At 37.7% G+C, this 17136-nt stretch overlaps 1 protein-coding gene across 2 annotated transcripts in view; it reads left to right on the top strand.

The window, feature by feature from the left end:
* The window catches only part of EIF3H (eukaryotic translation initiation factor 3 subunit H), a 98508-nt gene extending 85234 nt beyond the window's left edge, over positions 1 to 13274 (top strand). The window contains exons 4-8 of one of the 2 annotated variants that reach the window (XM_060611183.3): positions 392 to 491; positions 1708 to 1857; positions 9346 to 9466; positions 11508 to 11640; positions 13055 to 13274. In XM_060611183.3, the coding sequence (XP_060467166.2) occupies positions 392 to 491; positions 1708 to 1857; positions 9346 to 9466; positions 11508 to 11640; positions 13055 to 13152 (602 nt within the window). In that variant the 3' untranslated portion in view covers positions 13153 to 13274. Of the gene's footprint in view, positions 1 to 391; positions 492 to 1707; positions 1858 to 9345; positions 9467 to 11507; positions 11641 to 12837; positions 13002 to 13054 lie in introns of those variants that run through there. The other variant, XM_060611182.3, reaches the window with a different exon arrangement.
* Positions 13275 to 17136: the final 3862 nt, after the last annotated feature.

The raw sequence follows: 17136 nt of genomic DNA, 5'->3' as shown, positions 1-17136 counted from the left end.
GTCATACGGGATGAATGTAAGGTTTAGAACATATGAGATGTTTTCATCAAGAATACTTGTTCAAGTATTCTTCTTGAAAAGTTCAACTTTTCATCAAGAATATTTGTTCAAGCTGAGGAATAGATATGAGAATCGCTTCATTTTGAATCCTTTATTTTTACTTCAGGGAGGAAGTTCCTCTACCAATTACAAGTAGGACGATAGGGTTCCTACATTTTCACTTAACTATTTGCTGGTTCCAATCTGCTTCATGTTGCGTTCTGATCATTTATTTTGATCTTCATTTTGCAAAGATTGTATGATAAGTGACAATGTGCCTAGAACCATTGTCATTCCAGCACTGGTAGTAACAAAATTTCTAGTAAATTTCTTTCTCTTTTCCTTATTTGAGATCCCATAAAAACTGCCCAAGGGTCTCTCTCGCTGAAAGCATACCGACTGACTCCTAAACTGATGGAAGTTTGTAAAGAGAAGGATTTTTCTCCTGAAGCGTAAGTGTTTGGGGGCCTGTGAGGCATATGGTAAAGCATTGGCTGTTTTTTCTTTTAAGGTTTTAGTTTGCCACATTTATTGAATCCATGGTGGTGGTGGCGTGGTAATGCTTCTGCCGTGTGGACGGTAGACGTCTTTTGCATGGCCGAGTGCCACTTGATCTCTCCCTTTCCATGTTTAAACTGTTCTGTATGGAATGTCCCGTCTGTTCTCACTATGGGTGAATTCATTTGGAGTGGGAATTAATTAGCTACTGGATTTGAGGAAATAAATGATTAATAAAGGGAGGTTAGATGAGTGACCGGCGGCTGTCAGAGTATGAGCTCTGTGTCAGGCGGACTGTGAGATGTAGGTCTTACTTTCTGAACTCCTGTTTTGTGGGGCTGGGGTTTGGGGGTGGGGAAGATACAAACAGTTTAAGGTATCCATAAGGAATGTGGGTTTTTGGAAATTTTATGGTTGATGGTATGAGCAGAATTAATTAGTACAGCTGTTTTATGATCTTACATAATGGCATTGGAATATTTACATTAAAATTAAAAAAATTCAGAATTCTTTCATTTCCTATTAATTATGGGAATTTTGATTTCTTATTAAAGTTAGTAGCTTTAACTTCATTTAGCACAGGTAGGTTTTTTTTTGCTGGTTTCCTAATAGCTTCTAAAGAAATTAAGGCAAAAAATGTTCAAAGCTAACTCATGAACAATTCCTGGGAGTGGTGGTTATAACTAAATTATGAGAAATGGCATTTTTGCTGTGTTCTGAACCATTGTATATAGGATATCCTGTGAGTGTTCTGCTAGTGGTGAATTTAGTTGTTCAGTTGGCTTTTAAAATGAACTTTCCAGCAACTAGAGTATTTCCCTTTTCTAGGGAATTGTTTTAGATATAGATTATATAGCTTTACTTCCTATGGCATTTACATTTTAGTATCAATGAAATTTTGAAGATACTTGATTACGGAGAAAGAATAGTTTATTTTGCCATGAATCTTGTTTTCTGAGCTTTATAACTCAAACTTGGATCGTTTTCAGTGTTATTCAAATCATTCGACTTATGCTGGACTCTGTGAAACTCGTTTCTCTCCTTTTTTAAAAGAGTGCTAATGAAACAGAGATCCTGGAGAGGGCCTGTAATTAGGGAAAATGTATGAAATAGTCAATTTAACACTTACTTCTGACCACCAGATTAAAGTATTTTTAACATGCTTCACAGATTGAAAAAGGGAAATATCACCTTTGAGCACATGTTTGAAGAAGTGCCGATTGTAATTAAAAATTCACATCTGATCAACGTCCTAATGTGGGAGCTTGAGAAGAAGTCAGCTGTAGCAGATAAACATGAATTGCTCAGTCTTGCTAGCAGGTAAGTGGCCCTGTCTCATGAAAAGTCCCTTTTTATCACTTTCTGCAAAAGATTCTTTCACTCAGAATTAAATCCATGAATCAAGAAAAAAATTACCCAAGCACACTTTGAGGTTCTTAAGACATAACAACATGTAGTATTTATCCAGCCCTGCTAAGATCCCAGGAAAAAGGCCAAACTGATCAAATGAAAATGTTTGAATACTAATAATTCCTATTATAAGAATGCTCTGATGCCTTTGCTGTATCATTTTTGCTCTCATGGTAAATGCCCATGAGAGAGGAGTTTGTTTGTCTGTTTGTTTCTTTTGGGGCTTAGCTTTATTTATTGTACACTGTCCTTAGAGGCTTATGGTATTATGTCTGGATATTTAATAATACTCAGGAGAAAAACAAAAAATGCTTATTTGTTTTACTGGTGGCACTTGCCCTTGTTCAGATACAGACTGTATTAGTAGTGAATTTCCAGTGTGGATTTTCAACTAAAATTAGAATTTTCCAAACATGACCCTGGCTTTTGCTGTCTTAGACAGTGGTGACATCATCTCCTCCATTGTGACTCCTTTAGCTATCTAGTTGCTAGGTATTTATTGTGTTGGTAAAGTACTCACTGAGGTGTTCCAAACACATTATTTCCTTTATGGAATTAATGTTTCTTTTCCTGTCATTTATTGCTCTTAACAGAAATATAAGCGGAATCGTCTATGTAGCTCCTCTTAAATGCCCTTTAAGCTTGATGTTGGTGATTGTTTTGTGGTGGGAGGGTGCTAGCAGCAGACCTGTAGAAATTAAATAGGCCGAGTAGGTACTCAATCAGTATGTATTTGTTGAATGACCACGAAGTGTGTTTTCTTAAGCACACAGTTTGGAACCGAAGCTCAGTTATTTGTCATATTTCTATAACCTCCAGTAGAGGCTTGCACAAAAGAACATACAGATCTTGTACTTCTTTGTTATAAGACGAGTGGGATAAACCCGGGAGGACCAGAGAACCCAGTATTCTCCATGCTCTGGAATGGATAGGACTGTGGTTGAACGGCCACTTCTGTTGGATGAATCCATCATAGAGGCCACTAGAAAGCCTGTACAGAGGAAGGAGATGGAAACTGCGTGGTAAACGGAGTGTATAGCCAGCTTACAAGGCTAATTTGGCACTAAAGAGTTACTGTGGACTGCAAACATATATTCATAATAGTCCTTTAATTTGTCTCTTTTAGAAGGTCATACTTTTCTTTATTACTTTTACAAACACATTCAGCACACCTGTATTTAAAGCATTGCGCCAAGAACATTCTTTAGCATGCAAGGTTACAATTTGATACATTAAGTATATATGTAGTTACACAATAATTTTAAATTTATTATGTGAAAGCGTTTGCTCATATAATTTATGCCTTCACCCTTTCTCAAGCTTATTGAGCATACAAAACAAATATAGCCCTTTTGTGCTTTAACATTACCAGTGAGTTGGTCTGTAATGCTTATTTATCCAGAACAGCATTTATAATAGCCAAGAAAATGCTCCCAGTTTGCCATAGCAACTAAGTTCTAGACAAATATTTTATTATAGTTTTATCTTCTGTATTTTATGTGAAATAGAAAGAGAGGTCCTTTTCTTTAAATGTGAAATTATTTAAAAGGTAAATTTGTGTTCCTGTTGGAAGGGAAAAAAATGAAGCAACCCTGAGCAGTACCTGTACTAATGGACTGTTATATTCACCCAAACTGATAATACTATTTTAACAGACTGAACTATAACCTTTGTACATCTCAAATTTTAATTTCTTTTCTTTTTTTTTTTTTTAAATGTTTTTATTTATTTTTGAGACAGAGAGACAGAGCATGAGCAGGGGAGGGGCAGACAGAGAAGGAGACTCAGAATCCAAAGCAGGCTCCAGGCTCCTAGCTATTAGCACAGAGCCTGATGCGGGGCTCGAAATCATGAACCACGGGATCATGACCTGAGCTGAAGTCGGACGCTTAACCGACTGAGCCACCCAGGCGCCCCTCAGATTTTAATTTCTAACATTAATAGCATGCTGATGATAATCAGGTCAGTCGCCATGAAATTTTTTCTAAGAAACCACATCAGAAATCATGCTCTAGCAGCTCCTCAAACATTTTGCGTGGTCTTGCTTTTCACAACCCATATGTGGATACCACTTCTTTGGTTTACCTGATAAATTGGTTCTAGGCTGTGAATAAAACATACTGCATTTCCTTTCATTTAAAACAATTCTGATTTTTAATTTTAATTTTATTGGATGGAAGTTCTGGTAATAGCTGCTTCATAACAGCCTTCATTAATTTTTAAAAATGTGTTACACAAGCCTTCAGCTTTTCACTCTTGAAAAGGTAATTATGTTATTTCCTCTTTAAAAAAGTAAACTAAGGTGGGCATTATACATTAAGGATAAAGATAAATTGATACTACAGCCAGAGCAGACTACAGCATATCTCTGCATGTGTTGGTTCACATCTGTTTAAGTGAGCTGTTTTCAGTTCTTTGTTTACCTTGACAATAAAAGAAAAGGCTATATTATTGAATTTCCTAATAATACCTCCCTGGTTCAGTATTCTAGTTGAACTGGTACTGAAGAAATCCCTGTACAGTTGCTCTTGGTAATGGACCTGATTTCCTGTGAATGTTATCTGTGAAATAGTTAGATATTATTTTAATTCCTTTTGCCCTTCAAGACCTGTTGTGCAGATTTTTGAGTATTTCTTATTGGATATATTTCTGAAGAACATTGTAGTAATATAAATGATATCAAATGTTTAGAGGCCACAGATCTGTGCTTGTGTTCTTTCACGAATTACATATACTTAACAATACGTAACATTAGTGCTTTATATTAAAGACCTTTTGGGGTAGAGAGGGCGAGTCTATTCCGGTAGAATTGCTCAAATCAGTGTAGTCATTCTTCAAGATTCAAGGTGTGGGAACAAATAATAGATCTCTCTTCATATGGCAATAACTCTCCCTTATGGTTTTCTCCAGTGTCATTACCCTTCCCACCATCACCCAGTTAATAGGGTTTGTGGTGATCTTTCTCTTCTCTGAATTCCTTTTGCACTTAGCGTATAAATGACTTTTTTTTTTTAACAACTATTTGCATAGTTGATTGTAGCATTTCTTGTATTTGTTCTAGCTCTTTGGGCCTCAGTTCTTTCATTGGTGAAAATGGAAGGGTCAGTGCCCTCTTCCTGAGGGCTGTCCCATCCCTGTCCCTCCTGCCTTCTGGGGACCTGACTCCATTCTTCAGTTGCTCTGTGTGTTGTTTTCTGTTATTTATTTATTTATTGACTTGTTTTTCCCATTAAAAAAAAAATTGACGATGTTCAAGTCCTCAGAAAAATGGAAAGAGTTAAATCTGATGAACACACATAAACTTTTCACCTGGATTTACCAGTGGTATATCCTCCCACATTTGCACCTGCTCTCTTTTTATCTATGTACATAAATGCATGGCTTGTTGTTTGTTGTTTGTTTTTTTGTTTTCCTGAACCATTTGAAAGAATTGCTGGCAGGGCACCTGGGTGGCTCAGTCAGCTGAGCATCGGACTTTGGCTCAGGCCATGATCTCACAGCTTGTGGGTTTGAGCCCCACATCGGGCTCTGTGCTCACAGCTCAGAGCCTGGAGTCTGCTTCAGATTCTGTGTCTCCCTCTCTCTCTCTGCCCCTCCCCTGCTCACACTCTGTCTGTCTCTCTCAAAAAAAATAAATAAACATTAAAAAATTTTTTTTAAATAAAGAATTGCTGGCATGACTTTTAACCCCTAAATATTTGAACATACATCTCCTAAAAAGGACGTTTAAACTTGTTTAAGTCTCCATCATCTTTTTTTTTTTTTAATTAAAAAAAAATTTTTTTTTTTAACATTTATTCATTTTTGAAAGACAGAGAGTATGAGCGGGGCAGGGACAGACAGAGAGGGAGACGCAGAATCTGAAGCAGGCTCCAGTCTCTGAGCTGTCAGCACAGAGCCCAACTCCAGGCTGGAACCCACAAACTGTGAGATCATGACCTGAGCCGAAGTTGGACGCTTAACCGACTGAGCCACCCAGGTGCCCCTAAGTCTCCATTATCTTAAGAAACAAAATTACAAAAAGAATGCTTTTTGACGTCATACCACTATTATCCATTTCCTTTCACCTGTTGCTTCATACTCACTTGTTTCTATAGTCATACTTAGTGTTCCATCTGTTCTTTGTTGTCAAAGCTCTCACTGAAGTCACAGAGGACTTCATCACTGTATTACTGGAGATTGTGGACACTTAAGTCTTTTGTATGTTGATGTCCCCCCTTCTTCCTGAAATACTTTCTTTGGAGCCTCTAAAACTACAACTGTTTTGGTTACTTCTCATTCTCCACAGTGAGCCCTCTTTGCTCATCCCTTAATTTCAGTGTTCTTCAGGGTCTGTCTTCCCCTTTGTGCACTCCTGGGGTGATTTCATTTTATTTCTGCGTCTTTTGCTACCTTAGGCCAGGGCCTCATTATTTCTATTCCTGATTACTTTCGCAGTCTCTTAACTTCCTGCAAAACTTCCTATTCCTCTTTCATTGTAGTAATCTTGCTAAATGCAAATTGTACTTTCGTATTACTCCTTTGCTTAACTTTCTGGCTGGTTCCCCATTGGCCTTAGAATAGAATCCAAACATACAGTCCTTGCTTCCAAGACTGTGCTGTGACCCTTGTCTGCCTCTTAGTTTCACTGCTCTCTTTTCCCAATCTTGCCCTCAGTGCAGTTCTTCAAAGGCATCATGCTTTTCATGCCAGAGTGTCTGAACATGTTGCCTGTGCCCAGTATCTTCAATGTCCCTTCCTGCCTTCCTTGTCTCCAACTCCTCTTCAAAAATTCAAAATTCAAAATTCAATTGTCACATTATCTGGAAAGTCTCATCTCCTCCTACCAGACTATCTTGTAAGCTTCTGTTACATCCCTGTGTTGTGTTTATCTGTTTACATTCCTGTCTTCTCACTAGGATGGGTGGAGAGCAACAATGTCTTTTACAGTTCAATACACAGCATCTGACAGGGTGACTGGCAAAATATGTACTCAATAGTGTGTATTGAAAGAGTACATTTAGATGACAGAGTATTGTTAAATTTTAATCTTGACTGTATTTGGAACACAGTGTGACTGTATAATCAGTGGATGTGGACTAAGTACTCGGAGGAAAAAATGAATTAATTACTCACCTTGACCATTGCCTAGACATTTAATTAGAGGTGACTTAGAATCAAGCTGTTAAGTAATTAGAAGAAAACAGAAACAAATACTTATCTTGTTTCCAAAGAATAAGAAATATTTTAAAGTTAAAAATGATTCACAAAATTAAAATGGGCTAAGATAAATATGAAATAAAATTTAATTTGATAAAAACACTTTTGCAAAAAAGCGAAACATTTGAATGTTTTGAAAAAGCGTCATTAGGTCAACTGGGCTAAGGTTATGTAGGTAGTTCCAGACCTGAGATTAGAAGGTAAATTTATTTACACACACACACACACACACACACACACACACACACACACACCAGTTCTGTGTTCTTTCATTTAGGAAAGAGCCAAAACTTGGTAAAAAGAATTCAATATATCATGGCTTTTGCTGTATTCGCCATGTTGTGCAAACATTTACTACTAATTCCAAATCATTTTCATCACCCCAAATAGTATCCATTAAGCAGTCATGTCATCCCTCCTTTTCCCATGCTCTGGCAGCCACTCATTATTTTCTGTTTCTATGGATTTCTTTATTCTGTACATTTCATATAAATGGAACCATATAGCGAGAGGCCTTTTGTATCTAGGTTCTTTTACATGGTATATTGTTTTTAAGGTTTATGCATGTATCTGGACTTCATTCATTTTATGGCTCAATACTATTCCATTGTATGGACATACCACAACTTATCCATTCATGTTTTGATAGACATTTGGTTTTTTTCCCACCTTTTGGCTTTTATGAATAATACAACTATTAACATACGTGCACAGTCTTCGTGTGAGCCTATGTTTTTAGTTCTCTTGAATAAATATGAGTGGAATTGCTGGGTCATATGGTAACTTTTAACTCTTTGAGGAACCACCAAACTGTTTCCCATAGCAGCTGTACCACTTTACCTTCCCACCACAGTCTATGGGTGTTCCAGTTTCTCTACATCTTTGTCAACACACCAAAATAGACTCTTTAACTACTCTCCTGGTTTGTACCCTCCAGTCTGTTCTCTGCATAGCAGCCAGAGTGGTCATTTTAAAATTTAAGGCAAAATATACCACAAACATGAACAACTCAAGGGCATCATTTAATTGGTGTTGAGGGGTCTCATTCACTTTAACTGTCATTAGTGTTTTGTGGTGCAGCCGATGACTTCCCATGTGGGCTTGTCTGACCTCTGTGTTCCAGCCATGGCTGAGACCTCCTCTTTTTGTTGGCCTCGTTCTTGTGCATCACAGGCATTCAGCACTGATGCTGTCTTCTCCAGGAAGACTTTTGTTTGGCTGATTCCTTCTGATCGTTTGCTTTCAGCCTGTCATCTCCTCAGAGGGATAGTGCAACCATACTGTCCAAAGTGTCTCTACCTTCCCTTCCCCGCTTCCCCACACCTAATCATTTGTAGGCTCAGTGAAGATAGAGACCGTGAATGTCTCATTCATCATTGTCTCTATTTGCTAACACTGAAGTCGGAACATAATAGATGTTTAGTAAATACTTGTTTGAAATGAATGAGTGAATACTATTTGTTAACTAGTTATTTTTAGAGTACGTGTATGCAGTAGTAGGCTTTACCATGGTAGGAGTTAGTTGCAGGCAGAAATCACTGAATATGGTGGTCATTTTACAAATCATGAGCATCATTTTCTAAGATGATTTTGGTAAATTAGCTGCAGTAGAAATTTCTGGAGAGGAAAAGAAGTGTGAATGACTGTACTACACATTCTAGGGAGGGCAAGGGGAAAGGAGCCCTCTTCCTTTCCTCACGTAGCTTTACAGAATAAATGCTGTTGTTCTTTTAGAACCTGCTGGATAGAGAAATCGTGTACCAGAAGTCTTAGTGTGTTTGCATGGTTCTTCCTTTCCATGCGTCCTGATTTAAATGCTCTGGAACACAGTTGGGAAGGGGGTGGTGCTAAGGGAAAAGGTGCAGGAGTGCTGAGCTTAGGTTAAACTTGGTTGTTCAGGAAATAAACATTATAGATATCCTGCTAGATATGTTTAACAGCTTCTACTCTGATGTATGTATGCTCTGACAGTAAGAAACTGAGCTATTTCAGGTGCTCTGGTGGTTACAGTGTGAGTTCAATATGAAAAGTTTAATAACAATCTGATTCACATTCTTTCCTGGACCCTTGTTATGTGTATGTGTGCTCTCATTCTTTTAGCAAATAGCAGCTCAGTTTAATATCTCAGAAGTGTTTAGAGTAGTGGCAGAGCTATAACTTTAAAGTATGACATGCCAGTATATTTACTTTACATTTCAGCAATCATTTGGGGAAGAATCTACAGTTGCTGATGGACAGAGTGGATGAAATGAGCCAAGATATAGTTAAATATAACACATACATGAGGAACACGAGTAAACAGCAGCAGCAGAAACATCAGGTTGGTGTTATGGAAAAATTCAACAGACATGGAATTCATTCCTAAGTATGGTGCTTTAAGAGTTATATTCAAAACTATCGAAATTATATTTGATAATGCATTGACTATTAGCTGGTAACTATATCATATTTAAAAAGGTTATTCTTTATATAGTATGTTCCTCACATATTATTTCTAAGTTGTACTTTAAAATACCTGTCTTAAAGAATGCTGGTGTATTAAGCTCAGATTGTGATGACAGCGTTATGCAAATAAGAGATACATTTATTGAGAAAATCAGAGGCAGAAGAGATTCTGGAGTGTCACAGCTCATTTCTTTACTAACTGTAATTGGTTTGGTAGTGGCTCATTGCAGCATAGTTAGCAATCTTCAGTTCATTTGAAAAACTGAGCAATTGTGATTAAGAGCAAGCAATTTTGATAGGAAATAATAGACCAACCGCTGTGAAATAGATAGTATAATACAGATAAAAACCCTAGAACTACCTGAATATTCTCACATGCACATACACACTGCTATGGCCATTTAGCCTTTTCTTTATTAGTGTTGCTTGAAGGCCACATGATTCTCACAGTTCCTGGAATATTGTTTTTAGGACTGTATTGTTCTGAGGAGTTCTTATAGATAATTATAAGATTATAGAATTATAGATTCATAGATAAGTTGATTCCAGAATGTTCATCTGTGAAAGTGTTTGTATGTGACTACTGTGTTTTCATTAAAATGCACTTGAAACTAGGTGTTGTTAACTGTATAATTCTCAGCACAAGTATAACTAAGGGGTTCTGAGAATATTACACTCAAACTTTTTTTTAATATCAGTTGTTCGTATATAGTGAAATTTAAGTACTTTGTGTTTCTATTGTACTTAGAATTTTAAAAACACATATAAATCTATAAAGTATATACCTTTTAAAAGAAAAGATGATGGGTAGTAAAAATGGCGATGGTGAAACACTTATAAAGGGTAGCAGGGGACGACGACAGCAGAAAAGACCAAGCATGATTCTGTCCTCCTGCTGCTGCTTCCTGTAGGTGAAGGTTGCAGCCTGGAGTATCAAATTGTGAGACCGTTGATTCTGGAAACCAGTCTTACAGATAGTTTTTACAATTCTAATATGTCTTAAAACTTTGCACATGATGCTTATTTGTACCACCACCACCATTCATAACCCTTTTTAGATTTGTCTGACTTCTCTCAAATCCCCTAATGAGTATAGAAATCTTTGCAAAGGAAGGTACTCCCCCTTTTTAAGAATCCAACGACCTAAACTTTTTACTGGCCCACCTTGGTTTCTCATTACCTGACATTTTAAGGGCTATGTGTGGGATATTTTCGCTCTGCTGTTGTAAGCAACCCACAAGTGTTACCTCTTGATTATAATTTGCTCTGTGAGTTTGTAGTCAAGCCATACCTTTAGATGTATCTTCACCTTCTCTTCAGAGAATCATGGGAATCTTCGTTTGGAAAGTTTCTGAAGCGTTATCTAAGCTAATATTCATTCTTAGCTATAGGGCTAAAAGCACAGCTGATCAGGAGAAGTGCTTACTACTGTAATAATAGCAGTGATGATGTTACAGTATTAACATCATCAGCATTATTGTTGTTTTGGTCAGTAGGGGTAAAGTTGAAAAAATTCCCCAATGTGATCGTTGATTCCTTTACTTACTACAGTTAAGATAAATGTTACTTGTAACGCCGTCATTTACCCTATTGTCATAAATGGTAAAATCACTCCCCTTCACTCACCAATTATGAACTTCTTTATCTTTTAAGCCCCCGGTTTCCTACATAACCAGTTTGCTTTTTGCATATCATTATAGACTCTCAGAGCGACACTTGAGTTTCCAACAAAGGCATTTTCTTTATTGCCATATTCATTAGCTTCTTAGAAGCAGGAGTTACCATGGGTTACCATTTTTAAAACTGAAGTTTGAATTCAGAGCAATGGAGTTTTGCTGATCGCGTAATTGACAATGGGTCTGTTTTTCTCCTCAGGTAGGGACAAATAACCAAATAATTTCTCCTCTGAATTTTAGTATCAGCAGCGTCGCCAGCAGGAGAACATGCAGCGCCAGAGTCGAGGGGAGCCCCCACTGCCTGAGGAGGATCTGTCCAAGCTCTTTAAGCCACCCCAGCCGCCAGCCAGGATGGATTCTCTGCTCATTGCAGGTACTGTCAGCTGGTGCAAAACATGGCTACTCTTCTCTCTTCCTTAGGAAGCAGGAGACAAGGAAAGATCTATCAACAGAAAAATACATCATAAAAGCTAGTGTATTTAAAATGGTTGAATGATGAATTTGAATCTAGCACATATACTCTCTGAAACTTATGAACATGTCAGTCTTTGTTATTTCTAAGTTTCTTTCTGCACTTCACTCCTTGTTTAAGCATTTTTTGAGATGGCATTATAAACTTTCTAAAGTGGAAAGGTTTTATTTGAGTCATCTTTCATAGAAACCAAGAAAAAAATGTTTACCTTCTCATAATGCAGAAGATCATTTAACTCGAGCTGCTTACTTTTCATGTTCCAGTCCAGCACTGAGCCCATGTCTGTTTGTGGGTGTTTGAATTGAAAAGGATTTCCCTTAACTTTGACTTCTGTTGTAGCAACATGAATGCAATTCTGGATGTACTTTGTGTGGATGTACTTACCATTTAACACTGCCTTTCAGTGGTTGGTGGAGTCTTGTGTCCTTTGCTACGACTTGATTGTGCTCTTATTTAGCCATGATAACCTGATTTCTGTGTAAATGCTGTTAAATACTGTTTGATTCGATCAGCTAGTTGCCTGTGAGATATATTTGAGTAAAAATCCTACTCAAAAGATGATCTTCCACAATTTATTAATTCTGTTGGTACATTTTCAGTGTGGGGGGAGAATTCCAAATTCCTTAAGATTTTCTAGAATACATATAAGTTAAATTTGGGAAACTGGGACACGTTTTCCTTACTTAAGGTCCAATTCAAGCAGAGTTGTATTTATTATATTTTCAAAGCACATTGCACAAATGTTGCATTAGATTAGATCATTAATTCTAAGACTTAAAGAGCAGTGATGTATTTCTTTCTTCACATGGACTCTCTGCTTCTGCTCTATCTTGGGTTAGAAGAGGAAGAAACCTTTAGTATTTCCAGAGCACAGACTGAAAACTACTGTACTTGTTCATATCTGGGTCAGGTAGGTCCATTTAGTTTGCAGTTCTGTGATTTGGTATCTGGATCTCTTTTGTGCCTGGCTAAGAAGAGCCAGTGCTGTTTTCTCACTTGTCTTAGTACAACGTGCGTCTGATCAACATAGTCAGGACCTTTTAATTGATAGCTAATATGTACTTAACTGCTGTTTTTCTTCATTCTCCGTGCAACCAGGAGTGGAAGATAGCCTATTTTCAAAAGAACTTACATTCTTCATTATAAGGATATGGACAAATGGAATTGATTCTTATAAACTCTTGATTCAGAACAAAACAAAACAAAACAAAACTCTGATGATCCTGCATTCTGATTTTCTTGCTTGACTAGTGTTTTAGGTCATTATAATTTATGGAACATTGTGACTCTCTTTCTCACTTTCCCAAATGCACAGGCCAGATTAACACTTACTGCCAGAACATCAAGGAGTTCACTGCCCAAAATTTAGGCAAACTCTTCATGGCCCAGGCTCTTCAGGAATACAACAACTGAGAAAAGGAAGTTTCCAGAAAAGGAGTTAACCTGGACTCTTGAGATCACATTGGGCCACTTCTTGGAAGAAATACACTTGCATATTGAAGTCTTTCCAGCTAATAATAAAATAATAAAACAACCTTGACTGCCTGCTCATTTGATTTTAGACACATCTAGCCTTTTATTTTTGTTTTGCTTATGCTGTTTGTCTCCAAAAGATAAAACAGATTTGATCAGAAGCTTCATCAGGCTCAGACCTGCAGGCTCCGTCACCTTTTCTACTACCTCTGAGGTGCCACATTTCAACATAGAGTCCAGTGCTGCTTGTCCCAACTCCTGACCCAGAGGCCCTGGCACACTGTGAATTCTTGTGCTTTGTTCTACCAAATTGGTGCCCCTAGAAGGCCAGGCCTTGTGTGCTTGCCCAGGCAGCCCGCATCCCCAAGCCTCAAACTGCTGGGCGTGCTTCTTATTGGTCTGTTGTTTCGTTTCCACAGGTGATGGTCTGCCAGTACCATTAATGCCAGGTCATTAATTGGCCACTAGAATTAAGGGAAAAAAAAAATCACCAAAGGAACCGTATTTGGTATGAAAAAGAAATTCATTCTGTGTATTTATTTTTTATTTAGGACTTCATGTTTATCTTTCCATACCATGAAGTATAATTCTGCTGACATGGTGTTTTATAAGTGGGGAAAGAAGAATTGGAAGAACAGTACTCCATGGGGGGAGGGGGGCTTTTAATCTCAGATTTGAAAGATAAGCAGAAATCCTGCTGTGTGTAACACCAAAATCCGTGAGGGGTACAACTGGCGGAAGTGTGCCTGTGAGACTCTATTTAGTGATTTTCATCTTGAAGACATGGCCCATCGGAAGATGATCAGAGAGAACGGGTTAGGGATAAGGAGAGTTGAGAAGTCTTTTTTTTTCCCCTGGCAGCATTATTCTGGAGGTACTGCTGAGGCTCTGGGAGCAGGCAGCTGGATGGAAACCTGACCTTTTTCCCTCTGGGGTGTACTTAAGTTGCTTAACCTCCATGTGCTTCACTTTCCTCATCCAAACAAGATGTGAAAAGGGGACAGGCATATTGCCCTGTGGGCGGGTGTGAATACTGAAGAAATTTATCGAAGATTCGGGTGAAGTGCACAGAATGTTCAGTGGTTGGTATGTAGTGGAGGCTCAGTATGGACTGTGATGACGGACGTACTCTCAAGTTCTCTGGGATGTTGGGTTGTTAGCAAGCTCTTGCTTTTAAAAAGCTGTGGCCCTTGAACATTCTCGAATTCAGGTACTTGCTCACATGAATTAATTTTTCTAGGATAAATTCCTAGAAGTGGACCTGCTGGTCAAAGATTATATAAAAATTCTAAGGCTTTTTAACTGTATTGCCAAATTACCTTCAAGCAGTTTGCACTCCTGCCCATGCTGCTGCCTGATGATTGGAGTCAACCCGTACTTGAGTGTGGTCATATTAGGTAGAGGAGAGGTATTGATAAACAAAACTGGTCCTGGTCTCCGTCCTTGTGGATTGTATACTCTGTTGGTTTATTTCCTTGCATTCGAGTTGCCTAGATTTGGAATTCTATTGTGAGTTAAACAAAGCACCCTTGAAGTATCAAAGAGCAAACTAAAAGGAAAGTCCTTTCAAACGTAAACTTAATTACTGTTTTCTTCATGGTGTAAGATTAATGTAACATGATTCAATTATATTCTTTAAAGGTGTGGTTATTTCTTACATTCCATATGATTATTTCGATACACATAACTGAGAGTAACACATAACTGAGAGTAACACACTTAATGGAAGATTTCAGTAGTTTTCGGGTTAGGAATTACTGTATTGGGAAAAACTGTTTAGGGAAACATGTCAATGGAAATTAAATCTGCACAGTATGTAGTGTTAAGGAAGAGCTTCTGTTCGGTGTTTGATTTGAGTGCTATATTCTGACATTTTTCAGGAACAAATACGTATGGTTCATCTTCTATAAATATTTGCAGTTTCTTCACGTTGAAATGAGAAAAGCTCATAAACTGAGTACCGGGTCTAATAAATCACTCACTTACCCAAGAACAAAAAGACAGAAAAAGCTAGCATGTTAATCTAATGGAAAATTAAATGTGACAAATCAAAAAAGTAAAATATACCTGAATTTGACCCCATAATCATTGATAATGCTTTGTAAGGTTCAAGTAGATGTAGGACTATTTTTAATTGAAAATACCTGAGAGAATGAGTCTTTAGCCTACCCCAGATACCTTGTTTTTTAAAATACCGAGGTAAACGAAAATAACCTTTCCTCCATTTTTGGAAACTTGGAAATTCGGATGTGGTTATCTAATGTTAACTTAATTATTTTTGTTTTAATTTCAAATTTTAATGTTTTCTAAAATGTTTCTACGTTGTTCACACTGTGTTTTTGTAACACAGTCTTTGGAAAACCTAATTGAAACCTTCATTTCAAACCATACTGGCATTGAATGCTGGAGTGGATATTGGAGTGTTGTGAGAGAATTATTTGAATTTTAAACTCCATTTTATAGTAAACATTTTCTCATTCATATTAGATGTATACCATTTATTAATTTTTTCCCTTAATCTCATTGGGCCTCTTTTTCTATGATCTATCATAGAAATGGGGCAAGGGTGTTTAAAGAGAAAATACTAAACTGGGGTCAAGCCAGATAGTTGTAGGACTTATTTTAGCAAATGACTCAAGTGCCCATCTGTAGAAAGCATGATCAAGTCGTCAGTGCCTTGGACAGTGCTTTGGTCCTTCTCAACAGAGGATTCCTTCTGTTGTGACAGTGGTTAGTAGATAAGTAGGGGAAGAATGAAGATCCTGAGCCTCTTAAATTAATGTTTACAAAGATGAGAGAAAAGCAGTGGGTGGTTTCTGCATCCCGTAGTCTAAGACTGCGCAGTGGGAAAGTTAGAAGTGGCTTACTGTGTGGTGACTTCCAAATTAGAATCTGAACCTCTTTGCATGGATTGGAACAGGGATATTCCAGATTCTTGAGACAGGGAGGGAGAGACTGGGGAGCCAGAGCTACCGGGAAATTACAGTTTGCTGGAGCAGACAGCTGTGGCCTGATACCCGTTGACTTGAGCTTTCTTTTTACATAGAAAAAAAAAAAAAAAAAAAAGCCTGGTTGGCCTTACAGTAGAATACATACATAATGGCTATACCAAAAGTTCAGTAGTGATTTTAGGGATAAAAATCCTGCAAGCAGAAATGGTTTCCAAGAGCCACCGCTACCAGTTTGGGGAGTTTGGGCCAATCCATAGGGGTTTGAGCTGTCCTAGACAATTCTTTGATTACCTGTATTCTTATTCTCAGAGGCTGTTAAGCCCTCACATCTGCTGTCACATGATTAGTTTATTAGCGTCACAATTTGATTCAGTACGACTGATGTTAATATTTGGATTTTCTTACAACTGTGGGTTAGGCAACCCATTTTCAATTCTTTGATTGAATTGATGGCAAGCAGTCTACTAAAGATAGGATGTAGCCTCAGAGTCTTACTAACTTAAATATCTCCTGGAACATTCGTGAATTGAGGGGATAGTAGATGGGGTACTGAATCCATCCTTACAGTAGGGTTTGCTGGAAGCCCTTTTCAGTAGGTTGCAGATACATACTTAGTTTTGTTTCTAAGTGTATCTTCCCCTTCAGGGAGAAAAAAAAAAAAAAAAAAACTATAAGAAAATTCTCATCCACTGGTGTTATACTATAAAAAAGGTAAAAATGATGTTCTCTTTTAATCCCCAAATTACTGTTTCTACATTTGGACAGAAGTGAAGGACTCTAGCACTTGTTCATCAGACTCGTAACAATACAGGGTGGCCTGTTTCTCCCTATTTAAAGTTTAGTTGATTGCAGTAGGAAAATACTGCTTCTGGCATCTGTGTCAACCGCAAGACATAAACTCAGGTGTCACTTCTATTTCCTTCAGTAATATTTTTTTTCATTGACCCCTTTCCAGGGCACAGCCATTTCTGGC

Source organism: Panthera onca, chromosome F2, assembly GCF_046562875.1.
Source record: "Panthera onca isolate mPanOnc1 chromosome F2, mPanOnc1 haplotype 2, whole genome shotgun sequence".
NCBI lineage: Eukaryota > Metazoa > Chordata > Mammalia > Carnivora > Felidae > Panthera > Panthera onca.
The sequence above is the reverse complement of the archived record's forward strand: the minus strand, read 5'-3'. Positions and strand labels throughout refer to the sequence as shown.